General features: G+C 34.5%; 1 protein-coding gene across 1 annotated transcript in view; it reads left to right on the top strand.

The window, feature by feature from the left end:
• The first annotated feature begins 294 nt into the window (after positions 1–294).
• SLCO4C1 (solute carrier organic anion transporter family member 4C1) overlaps positions 295–12,665 on the top strand; it is a 50,523-nt gene continuing 38,152 nt past the window's right edge. The window contains exons 1-2 of the mRNA XM_039848357.1: positions 295–1,210; positions 4,279–4,542. Coding sequence (XP_039704291.1) covers positions 892–1,210; positions 4,279–4,542 — 583 coding nt within the window. The 5' untranslated portion in view covers positions 295–891. The remainder of the gene's footprint in view (positions 1,211–4,278; positions 4,543–12,665) is intronic.

Here is a 12,665-nt window from a genome sequence, read left to right as displayed (position 1 = left end):
GCATCCGGTAAATAAAATTTTTTTGATTAATAAATGAATAAATTGTCACTAGCGCATAAAGGTGTTCAGTTCTTCACAGTGTTTTTCTTATTCCACAAGTAAAAATTATTTACATGATTCTCAACGCTGTTGATCTTAGATAATATACTGCACAAAGAATCTCATACATATGCTTTTAAAGTTTCTTAATTCATATTTCTTAAGTTTTAGGAAAGTAAAACCAAAAGTGTGGCAATGTCGTGATGATAATGGCAGTGGTGATGGCGGGTAGGGGTGGGAGGTGGGGATTTATCTTTTTCAGGGAAGATGACAGGTAAAAGTCTTACATGATGCTCACAGAGTATTGTACCTGTGGCTGCTTGTTCTTGGAGTCTAGACCTAGCTCGGTTTAGGAGGCAGCTAAATAAGAAAACCGCAGGTTAACGTTTGTTCTTGAACGATCTCCTGATGCAACCGTGTTTACAGCTTTCCTGCCAGCACCCTGGGGGAGCTTTACGGTCACCAGACTCCTACAGCCTTTATTTGGTTCCCAGTCCCTGGGCTCCACGAAGGAGCGCAGCCGGCTGCGAGCCCAGCTTAGGGGCCCGGGCCTCCTTACCTGGCGGCGGCCAGGCCGCACGCCCACACCGAGCATTCGGGTTGGCCCCAGCGGCGACAGGTGAGGCGCGGCGGAGTGCCAACTACATAGCCAGGAGGCGGCAAACTTGAGGAGGAGGGTTCCAGCGGCAGCCTCGGCGGAGGCGGCGGCGAGAGCCCTAGAAGAGGAAGGCCGGGAGGCGGGGAGTCTTCCCGCACGGGGGCGCTGCCACCTGCCCAAGGGTGGAGCCAGAGCGGGACCTGGTTATTTGCTGCTCCGACGCACTGGAGTCGGGAGAACAACCGGTCCTGACCATGAAGGGCGGCAAAGGCATTGAGAACCCGGCTTTCGTCAACTCCAGCCCAGACACCCCGCGCCGTTTCTCTGCATCACCCTCTTACGTCGAGGTCTCCGTCTTGTGCTCCAGTACTCAGAGAGAGGATTCGCAGCCACATGAGCCTCAGGAGCCCCCTTTGCCTTCGGCAACACACCCTGGCTCCCGAGAGCCTCAGTCGCTGTCGGAGTTCGAGGAGGGGCCGTGCGGATGGGGGAACTTCCAACCCCAGTGTCTCCAGCTCTGCAACACGCCCCAGGGGTTTCTGGTTCTCTACTGCCTCTTGGCTCTCACGCAAGGTAAGGTCCAGCGCAGGCTGGCGAGGGCGTGGGCCTCGCGGAGGGCGAGGAGGGGGCGCGGAGAGCTGGGAGAGGAGAGGGCTGGTGCCTTGCGGGCCAGGTGATCCACGCGCCCTGCTTGGCGACTCCGGCTGGGGACTTGCAAGTGCTCGCATCCACATTAACCATCTCGGTCCAGACTTCCACATTTTAGCTTCTCCTGTATCTCAAAACTATTTAAAACTTGCCATACAGCCTTTTTAACTTTTTTTTTTAACCTCAGTTTGGCAGATTCGAGTTCTCCAAGGAAGGTGGAAATTACGGGAGCCTTCCTGGGGGAACGGTTTGCCCTGGGGGAATCCATTCTAATGACAAAAGCAAGCGCTGAGGAAAACTCCCGATTAAAGGGAAAGAAGGATTAATTAATAAATTATGCAGGTGGGGTTAGGGTGGTTCTCAAAGGAGAAACTTGTTGAATATGTATAGTATATAGGTTAGGTATAAGCGTTCATGTTTCTGCGTATGTTTAGTTTGAGTTCTATATGAAAACAAGCAGAGTCCAGTAAGTTAGCAAAGGCTTCAGGCGTTGTTGAAGGGTGAGGTCTTACAAACACTCAAGAGTTATGCAGCATCTGTTTTTTTCTAGGATCTCTTTTAGTTCTCTTGGGAGTTACTGATAAAGTCTCGGATTATACCCTCAGGAGTTTGCAATCTAAATCTGGTTGGGAGGAGAGGTAGGGTAGAGAGAATTGGTCCCGTGAAAGAAAGCATAGTGAAGGCAAAAGCTGCTGCCCTGTTGCAGGAGATGAATGAAATGGGAAGTTACACTAACGTGACAAATTTAGGCATTAAGGTGGAGCATCTTGAAGGACAAGCTGAAAGTTAATTAGAATTTGATGGTATGTAGATAATTCTTGGACACTTGAATCATAGTTTTAAAATATTTTGTAAGAAGGCAATCAAGGACTGGAAGAAATACATCCCAAGAAGTATTTGGGGAAATACTTCTTGGAAGTATTGGAAATTACTCTTTCTAAGAAAATCAGAAGAATAAATCTAAATATATTTTTCCTGCTCTTATTGGAGCTCCCCTTTCTCAAAGAAACACCCTGTGCCTTGGTTTGCACAAGTTAGGTGTTAAGTATTTGTTGATTACAAGTAAACTGCAGCTCTCCTACTAAAGGTGGTTTTGTGCTGAAGAGTCATTTGTCTTTCTTGTCCCCACCAAAGTTCACCTTCTCATAATGTCTTGATATTAGTTGTCCAAAATCCATGATTGTCAAGCATCTCAGTGTCAAAGTAATGGAAAGTTCAAAGAAGCTGGACACAAGTAAAAAATTTCTTGTTTTGTGTTTCGTCTTAAAACATACTCTGAAATTTCTATATTATCCTAGAATACATCATTTTATGTTTAACATAAAATATTTTAATAAATTATCAAATGTAATTGGCAGTCTTAGAGAAATGTGTCAGATGTACCCTGGAGATACGTCTACCCAGAGGTCCCCAATTTAAGAAACATAATCTGAAATGAAAGTGACCCAATAAATTAATTCTTGTTTCAGTTTAAGTTTTAATGACTGAGGTCATTATTACCATGTTTCTCAAACATGGTCTTTGGGAGTTTTCATGGTATAGTAATAGGTGTTTATTGAGAAAGGAACAACTACAGAACTTGTCAAGGGAGTTTACTTGACCCAACATTTCTTATAGATAAGCAGGATTTCTCTTAGCACTTAATTTCTTCCTCCTAGCTTCATGCATTTATGATGGAGGGACATAGTATGCAGGACATGGTATGGAATTTTCTTTGAAAGCAGAGTTCTTGGAACTTCTGTAGCATTCCAATGTGAATTCGAACTCATAGCCTTAAAGTGCTATACTTCCACAAGAGGTTACAAATTTACTTTTTCAGAGAAGTTTTACCATAAAGGCAATGAGTGCTGATGACTGACTTTTGATCAGTATGACAAGTGTGTTGGGAAGTTGATATTTGGATGAGGAAATTTTCGTATTCTCAGATAACTTTATCTCCTTATAAGTCTGTCATTCCTAAGTTCTTTTGATACTTTATCTTGAAATATTAGGAATTGTAAATGGGCTTATAAACTTATTAAACTGGCATAAGAGTAAAAATCATGTTAGGACTTTTAAAACTTGTTATATCAATTTCCTCGAAATATATTTCCAGTTACAGTCTTGATAAAGCAAAGTTTAAAGAAATTGTAGAGATCATGGCTTGTGTATACTCTTTCTGTTAATGAATGAAATGTATCCTCTTAAGTAAAAGGGGTAACTAGTTTAAAACTTTATAATTTGATCAGATGCTTTTTATTTTCAATTTATAGTAATATTTAAACTGGAAATTTAATCTATATCTGGACAGAATTTTTAAGTCAGTTGAAACTAGATTTCCAGCTTTTTCTTGTTTACATTATGTGACTCCATCATAATTATAATAAACAGATGAAGTGTTAAGTATCTTTGTTTTTCTTTTACTTTGGCTATGATTTAGAATGTCAGTGGTTTAAATAAGACTCTTAACTTTATGTTTATTTTTGCTCCAGGACCTTTTAAGTGATAACTTTTGTGTATATAAGTGTTAGAAGAAAAATGAGGTTTGAGAGTTCAATTTCACCTTTCTTAAGACTAAGTCAAGGATCTCTTGTTAAAGAGAAATATGTTTAAAGATTGAGTAACTTGGGAAGCAATTGAGCATTTAACTCAAATGACCTCAGCTGTCCTTTTGTGCTTTCAAGTGAAGTCCTTGAGAATGAGAATGTTACATTTGGAAACTTGCTGGCAAACCGAGGCTTCATAAGACTTTACCAGTCTTTTTGTTTGTCACTTAAAGAGAAATGAAATTTCTCTTGATTGAATACCTGAAAACTCATAAGTGTACAATTTAAAAGCAGACTAATTTGTAAGGAAGTATGTTTGGGTTGCCTGCCTTTGAAACTTTGGGTCCTTTAAAATTGGTACATTTAAAAATATCAAAAGTCACCACCAAATGTTAGTACATTGTGTTAATAATCATAATCTGTATGGTAAAGTTGTAATAATGCACAATTTCCTTTTTTCTGTTTTAGGTATTGTAGTAAATGGCCTAGTAAATATCAGCATTTCCACTATTGAGAAGCGCTATGAAATGAAGAGTTCCCTGACGGGTCTGATATCATCAAGCTATGATATCGCATTCTGTTTGTTGTCTTTATTTGTATCATACATTGGTGAAAGAGGACACAAACCAAGATGGCTTGCATTTGCATCCTTTATGATAGGACTGGGAGCACTTGTATTCTCATTGCCAAAATTTTTTAGTGGAAAATACCAGTTGGGATCCCCTTTTGAAGGTAAGTTTCTATTGTGTTTTTGTTTGTTTTACTTTAGGAAGTAGTATGAAACTAGGCCGTTAACTATATTGCAACTCACTTGTACAGGTAAGTAGGGTAAGGGCTTAAGCCTCTTTCACTGCTCACTGTTTGGCTTTGTTGTGATGGAAATTGTGTGAATTAAGAGATTAGAGACAGATGGTGCATTATTCATCACTTCACTAGTTCTCCAATTTATTAATCCTCTGATACTCATTCCCCATATTACACACAATCCTCAAAAAGTGATGACTTATTTTTCTTTGTGATTATAATGTCATTGATATTCTAAGGTAAATTGTTTTTCTGTTTGTGGTTTTATTGGATGTGCTTACAGCTCTGTACCCAGACTTGTTGGTTCCTGATTTGAGTTAAAGAGGTGAAATTTATAGGAGAACTGAAGCTTTTCCTAAGAACTGGCTCTACTTTTATGACTGTCTAGTTTAGAGACACAGAACTTTGTGAGTTATCTAATGTGTTGTTCCAGTTAGACAAAGAAGCATTATTCAAAGGCTCAAAAAAGAAATTTGATTATTTGTATTTCTTTTTTTCCCAAATAATAATTTTGTTTTTTAATAGAAAAGCAATTAAAGCCAGAGGAATGTGCTAATGAAAGTAAACCTTAGCATTTCTATTGTTTTTTCTGGAACTTTTAATAACAAATATAGAATAAAATTAGAAAGCTACAAAATCAGAAGCTTTCAAGGTGTAGGTAAGTGGCGAAAAGGCTTAGAGTAAGAAGAAAGGAGAATTGGGGCCTGATGCAACATAGGCATTATTTTTTAAAAGTTAAGATTGTTATATTGTGAGATTTAGTATTGAAAATATTAAAGTGTTAACATTTTCCAATTTCCCAGTTATAGAATGATAACAAATAGGAAAATATTTTAAATAACAAAATTTATATTATGCAGCATGGTTTTAGGAGTACAGTTATTATGTAAACATATATCATTTTGGAAATAAAAATAGAATATTCACATTATTGTACACTGTGCAACTTTTCACCAAAATCTTACTGATATTTCTTATTGTCTTAGTTAAAGTAGATTACATAGAGGTATTGGCTGATCTGTAAAATTTTTGCTCTCAATTAAGACTCGTAATTTAAATAATAGCTTATCTGTGGCAAATGAAAACAAAAACAAGGTTGCCTTTATGATAGTCTGTCATTCATACAATGAGTATTTGTTGATATGAACTATACATGTTGCTGAGATAATAGCAGTGAAACAGTTTCATGCCATCTGGATTTTATATACTAGTGGGAAGACATACAAAGTTAACAAACAAATAAACAAGATAATTGAAGGTTGAGGTTAATATATAAAGAGAACAAGTAGTATGGAGTAATAATCTACAAAGGAGAAAATATGTGGGCAATGGGAAGGCCATTTTGATAACTGGATAATGAGGACTAGCCTTGAAAGATACTTTCCAGGCTGGAGAAAAGCATGATCAAGGGCCTTCAAGCAGTAAAGAACTTGCTAGGTTTTGGGGGTTGTCAGTTTGGGTCAGCATGATCAAAGCAAGGGAGAACATGGCATGAGGTGAGCTTGGAGAGGCAGGTAGAGGCATGAGGCACTTAGATTTTCCTTTAAGTGTAATGGGAAGTATGAGAGAATTTTACACAGGGAAGTGCATGATCTTATTTATGTTGTAAAATGATCATTTTGGCTTCTGTTTTGAAGGACAAGGTTAAATGTAAGGAAGTCACTCAGGGTTTTTACTATAGTCCAGGTGAGAGAGAAAGGTGGTTGGGACTGGGTTGATAGCAGTAGAGATCTAGAGGAGTGACTGATTTTTCAAAGTATTTTAAAGGAAGAAGAAATAGGACTTTCCAGGGAATTGATCGTGAGGGAAGAATGAATAATGACTGCTTGTATTAGGCTTGACTAACCGGGGGCTTTTACTAGAATGTGGAAGACTGGCTAGAACAGAATTGGGAGTGGAAATCAAGAATTCAGCTTTGGATTTAAGTATGAACTGCATATTATATATCCAGTGTTGCAGTACATATCTTTGAACATATATGTTTACATAAATATGTAAGTCATTCTTTAGTCTTCATTCCTAGAAGTACAAATACTGGGTTTTTTTGAAGGGCTTCCTCATTATAATTTTTCATAAATAACGTCACACCAACTTTTAACTGCCAGTTATTCTCACAGTCAATATATGAAAATGCAGTTGCTATTTTGATTTTTTATATTCTTTTTATCTCTGAATGTTTCCTTTAATAGAAATATTGTGGTGTGTTTGTGTGTATGTGTAGGTGTTTACAATATAGCAGAAACAAAACTCAGGACTGAAGTTGCATTACAAATCTAAAAACTTAAGACATTTAGAAACATAAGGAATGTTAGAAATCATAATCTCCCTCCCCTGTTTTTTTTACAATGTCGACTCTTAGGACAAGAGCTGAAATGACTTAATAGTGATTGTATAGATGGTCAATAACAGCTGAAACTAATACTAGTTTTTATGCTTTGTTTAATGTTTTTCAAATTTTTATTTATTACTCGTAGTAGGTTTTTAACTGTATAGAATTATTGTAATATTTTTATGAATTTTAACCACTGCTTCCCCAATTTTAAGTAGCCAGTTATAATGGTCTGTGCTTTCTTTAAAATATACATTAACTTGTCTGCTCCAGTGAATTAATCCACTTTTGCAAATATGGGGTCCTGTAACCAAAAATCTGAATTATTTGTCCAAGTTTAAGGATAATGTAGAAGAAAGCTGGAGATACATGTGGTAAAAGTAAACAAATGAGTTGAAAGCATTCTGTAAATAAATTATAAGCAAGGGAATGTACAGTCTTCTTAGGTAACATAATATAAATAGCCCAAACAGCATAACATTAAGAAATTATTTTATTAATTGAAATCATACATGTAATTTAATTCGAAAGTATCATTGAAATAATTAACATATTCCCTGTGTGCTTTTTTTTTTTTGTTACTGTTGTTTTCGGATTCGAAGGAAATCAGTCGGGGCTCAGTTTGGATGAGTAATCTGTAAGAGGAGATTAAAGTAATGTAATATAGTTGCTAAATAGAAGAAAACAAAATATGAAATATCATAAGCATGTCTAATTTCCACAGATGTGAGAAAAACAAGATTATGAGTTAGCGAAAAAATATAAAAGTGTCTTTGGAAACAGCTCGACTTTTCTATTCTGGATTTTTTTTAAGGGAAACTCTTACGGAGACTTAAAAGTTAGGAGCGATTATTTCACTTTGAATGGAGATAAAAACATTTATCAAAGGAAAGTGTTGGTGGTTGTTATTGGATACAAAAAAAGGAAGAATTAAAAGAAATGCTTTTAGGGGTTAATTTTTGCATATGTTAACCCGAAAATGGAATAATGTTATAAAACATTTTCAAGTAAATCATATTTGCCACTTGATATATTTTAACATAAAATTAACATAACATTTTAATATCTTTTAAATATTTTTAAAATGTAATAAATAAATAAATCTTTACCACATAACATTTTTTCATCCAAGCACCTTTAATTCCTTTCGGATGAGTGTTAATTTAATGTTGTTAAGCAAAATAATCTTTTCTCTCTTTGAGATTTTGGGTAGGGGGTTATTTAGTTATTAGTAAATACTTAAGAATTGTAGAAAAATAATTACTACATCCAGTAAAGCTCCTTTTCTCTATCGACCAATCTTTGGATAACTTTTCCTAAGTCATATTATTTATTTTATTTTTTTTCACTATCCCTTTCTCCCCCAAAAAGAGAGCTCTCAACACTTTCCATTTGCTTCAGCACTGAATTTCTAATGTTGTAGATTGGTATTTCCGAGAGAATTCCACACCACAGGACTTGTGACTACTTACAAAGGTCAAACTAGGAAAATGATTAGAGCCAGACTCAAAGTTGGACTTAATTTTTAGTTACTGTTTTGTCTTTTATCTTGTACTCTTAAGGAGTTTTTTAACATGGAATGCTTGACTAGATTGGAGAAGATATACATAAGGCCAAAAACCTTAGAGGTTTTCAAACACTAATTCAATACAGCATGCTTTAATTTTGCTTTTTTAATTTTGCCTTTCGGTGTTCTTTCTTGATATTACTTCTTTCTTGTGGAAATCACTTTTTTATATGTATTTTAATTTTATTGTAACAAGTGAATAAAGAGGAGGGGTGACTTATTAGAAGACATAATGGTGTAATAAAACGAATTATTTGTTTTAAAATTTAATACACACAATAAAAGAACTCGAGCTAGTCAGTGGTCCAAGTGAAATTATCACGTTTTTAATATCAGAGGTACTTCAGTCTTCCCCAACTTCCTAGATAATATGAATTTCCCTGGATGGTTGCTACCTTTATTTAGTGCCCCATTGGAGATCCTAATTCAGTAAGTCTAGAGTAGGACTCAGGAATTTATATTTTTAAAAAATTACCCACATTCTTATCAGTTTTGAAAAATACACGTCCAATGTAGAGTTTAATTATTTTGTAAAGTTTCAACTGTGGGCATAGAGAGAAAGGTTTTTTATTTTCATTATTGCTTTGTATCTTCCTTTAAAATATTAATTTCATGACTATCATGAAATACCAGGTACCTTAATATAGATAGTTTTGTTGAAATTCAAATGACCGAACTTCTGAAATAGTGGAAACTGACAGAAAAAGATAAATAGGAAAGCATGTGTCAATGAGATGTTAGTACAAACTCAGTTCTGCTCACAGCTATAGTTTGCAGATAGGTAGACATTCGAAAGATCCGTGGCTTTGACCAAGAGAATACGTCTGAGCATTTTCCAAAATATATTCTGCAAAGCATAGTTTCTGAAGGTATTACGAGTGTGTTAAAAATGTTTTCTGTGGCTCAACGAGTTTGGGAAAAATTGAAAGTTAAAGAGATGTCTCTATTACATTACTGTTAAGGTGAATGCATTTTGTGACTCATTAGCTAGGTAAATGATATGTAGGGTTCTGAACTTATTGACAAAGGGAGTCCATTGTTATGGTTGTCACCTTTTACCCTCTTTCATTGCTCACTTTACGTTCTCTCCTTCAGATTAGTGTTTCAGTGAACAGGCTTTGGGGAAATCTCTTCTATGCTTTCTTGTATCTAAGTATGTAACTTTGAAAGCTCTTGTTGAATTTAGAAACTTCATTATGGCCAGCACCACGAACAGCATGTGATGCTTAAGAAATGTTTGTTGAGTTCTCAAATAGATTAATGAATGAATAGATTTCTGATATTAGGAGTCTGATGACTTGTCCTTTCACAGAAAGTAATGAGTAGATAATGGCAGATAAAAGCAGTTTGGGATTCTCTGTTCACATTTTTCATAAACTTTGCCTAACGTATAATGGGGCTTTTTCTCTTTTTCTTGGCCACTGAATTGGGAAGAATTATATTCTGTTATCAGAGGCAAAAATTGTTTGCCATAAATGACTTTTATGGGTAAGATTTGGGATCTGAAAGATTTGGAATGTGCAAAAAGAACCTAAAGTGAGAAGCATATTCAGAAATAGTAGCAAAATGCTTTCATATTTTACTTTATGTTTTCATCTTATTTTCTAAAATATTTAACCATGTATCTACTGTACTTCTAAGGTGATACTAAATGTCAGGATTTTTTTTTTTGATAGACTATTATTAGTGATTATCCTTATTTATCTTCATGTATAAAATTTAAAAAAATGCTCTGACAGGTCATTCAAGTAGACCGTAGATATAGTTGTAGTATCTAAACAGATATTATCTGTGTGAGACATAAAGATTAAGCAATGTGTTTTGAAGCTTCCTCATAAAGGTTGGTAAAATGTGGTTTGTGACAAGAATGAAATGAGGAAATTCTTTTAGTTGCTGTTCTTAAAAATGCACAAATAAGCCAGTATTTTAATGTATTTTTTCTTAAATTTTAATGCTTTTAGCCCATTACATTGAGTGAAAGTATGCAGCAATATAGCAGGGATTTTAAGGTCAGACAAAACTAAGTTAAAATTTTTGCTCTAGCACTCACTATATGATAGTATTATGTGACCCCGGGCAAGTTTCTTCAACTATAGATCATGATGATAATAACTGCTACCTCACAGGAGATTGTACACAAGCAGTGCTAAGGCAGTACCCGGTGTTTGGTAAGCACGCATTAGATAGTAGCATTGAATGATAATGATGTTCATGATAATTAAGTAATAGCTGTATTAATGTAAAAAAAACCTGCCTTTCTTGGTTTGTTTAGTTATTGGCAATGGTACTTACAAAATAACATGAACAACTAAAAATCTTTCAATATGATACATATTTTTTTTTTAGGTACCACTTGATATTGACATATCCCCAAAGTTTGGCCAACCACTTTCAAAGTCATATAGTAGAGAGCATTTTAATTAGATGTGTTTCCAGGATTGTATTCTTCTTATGAAATAAAATAAATTTATTTGGTGTAGGTCAGATTAAAGTCTCATGTTGTAATATTGCCTTTTAAACAGCCACCTTGCCTATTTTAAAATATCTTTAACTTTTTCTAATTTTAAACATGATATGTTCCTTGCAGGACACTCCAAAGTTAGAAAAACACAAAAATAGAATCAAAGAAAAAAAATGGAACAAAAAAGGAAGTAAAATTTCTTATGATAATATACCCTAGTTATGCACTGTTAATATTGTTCAGCCTTTTTAATGTATAAAGACACCCGTACATGTATTTACAATCATACATAATTATACATTATTACATTACAGTCATTAACACACACTAACATACACATTCACACCCATGCACTCTTACTAATATTCATACATAATAACCTTTACATTACATTTACACATACACATTTAGCTGCACATTTTAAGACAAAATTTTGAACTTAAGGATATCTACTCTTTCTTTTTTTTACTTATCCTTAGAATACACATTGGACATTGTTATATGTGAGAAAAAAGCTGCAGAATATTATTGCTTTTATATTATTATATTTTATAGATAATCTAGCCAATCCTCCTTTGTTGTGTTTTTTATTAATATTTCGTTTTTTCTGGTTAGAGAAGTTTTATTGGTTATTGTAGACAATTTGGATAACAATAAAAAATGGAAAAGAGAAAAAAAACCCAATTATTATTATACTTTTCTCAAGGAGGACAACTTTGGGATTGTCTTAATGTTTTTACTCTGCCTTTATTTTATGGAGTTAAAATATTTTGCACAGCTTGCAACCTGTGAGCATTCTTGTTTCTGCATAACATTCCATTTTATATTTTAACCATTCTCAGGGTTGAATATTTACATTTACAAAGTTTTCTATTATAAATTATTTATTTTTATGTTTAAAGATTTTATTAAATTTTGGTAATTCTACAATATTTAACATTTTGTAGTTGGGTTTTTTAACTCAGAATAATTCTCTGAAGATTCATCAGAGCTGTGTTTATCAATCGTTCATTCCTTCTCATTGCTAATTAGTAAGTATTACGTGGTATGGATGTACTACGATTTGTTTAACCATAAACCTGTTAAAGAATATCTGTTTTGATCCACTTTTTTGGCTGTTAATAATAAAGTTACAAATATAATTACAGATTTTTGATTGAACGCAGTTTCATTTTTCTGAGATAGACTCCAAGTACTAAAACTGCTGGGTCATACGATAGTTCTATGTTTAGGTTTTTGAGAAAACTGTTAAACTTTTCCAGTGACTATAAAATTTTAAATTCCCATCACCAGAGGTCCCTTAAACTATCCTTATTTGTTTTTTTTAATTCTTTTATATTTTTGCTCTTTTGATTGGTTGATTTCTTCTATTCTGTCTTCCAGGTCATTAATTTGTTATGGTATTCTTTAGCTCTGGTTGGTTCTTTATTATATCTTCTAACCCTTTGTTGAAGTTATTATATCTTCTAACCCTTTGTTGAAGTTATTATATCTTCTAACCCTTTGTTGAAGTTCTCACTTTGTAGAAGTTCCTTCTATTCTACTCCTAAGTTCTGTGAACATCATTATGACCATTACTTTGAATTCTTTATCAGGCAAATTACTTATTTTTGTTTTATTAGGGTTTGTTTTTTGTTGTTTTTTTTTACTGGATTTTTTTCTTGTTTCTTCATTTCGAACATATTTATTTGTCC

Source organism: Pteropus medius, unplaced genomic scaffold, assembly GCF_902729225.1.
Source record: "Pteropus medius unplaced genomic scaffold, Ma_sr-lr_union100, whole genome shotgun sequence".
Lineage (NCBI taxonomy): Eukaryota > Metazoa > Chordata > Mammalia > Chiroptera > Pteropodidae > Pteropus > Pteropus medius.
This window is presented reverse-complemented; position numbering and strand designations above follow the sequence as displayed.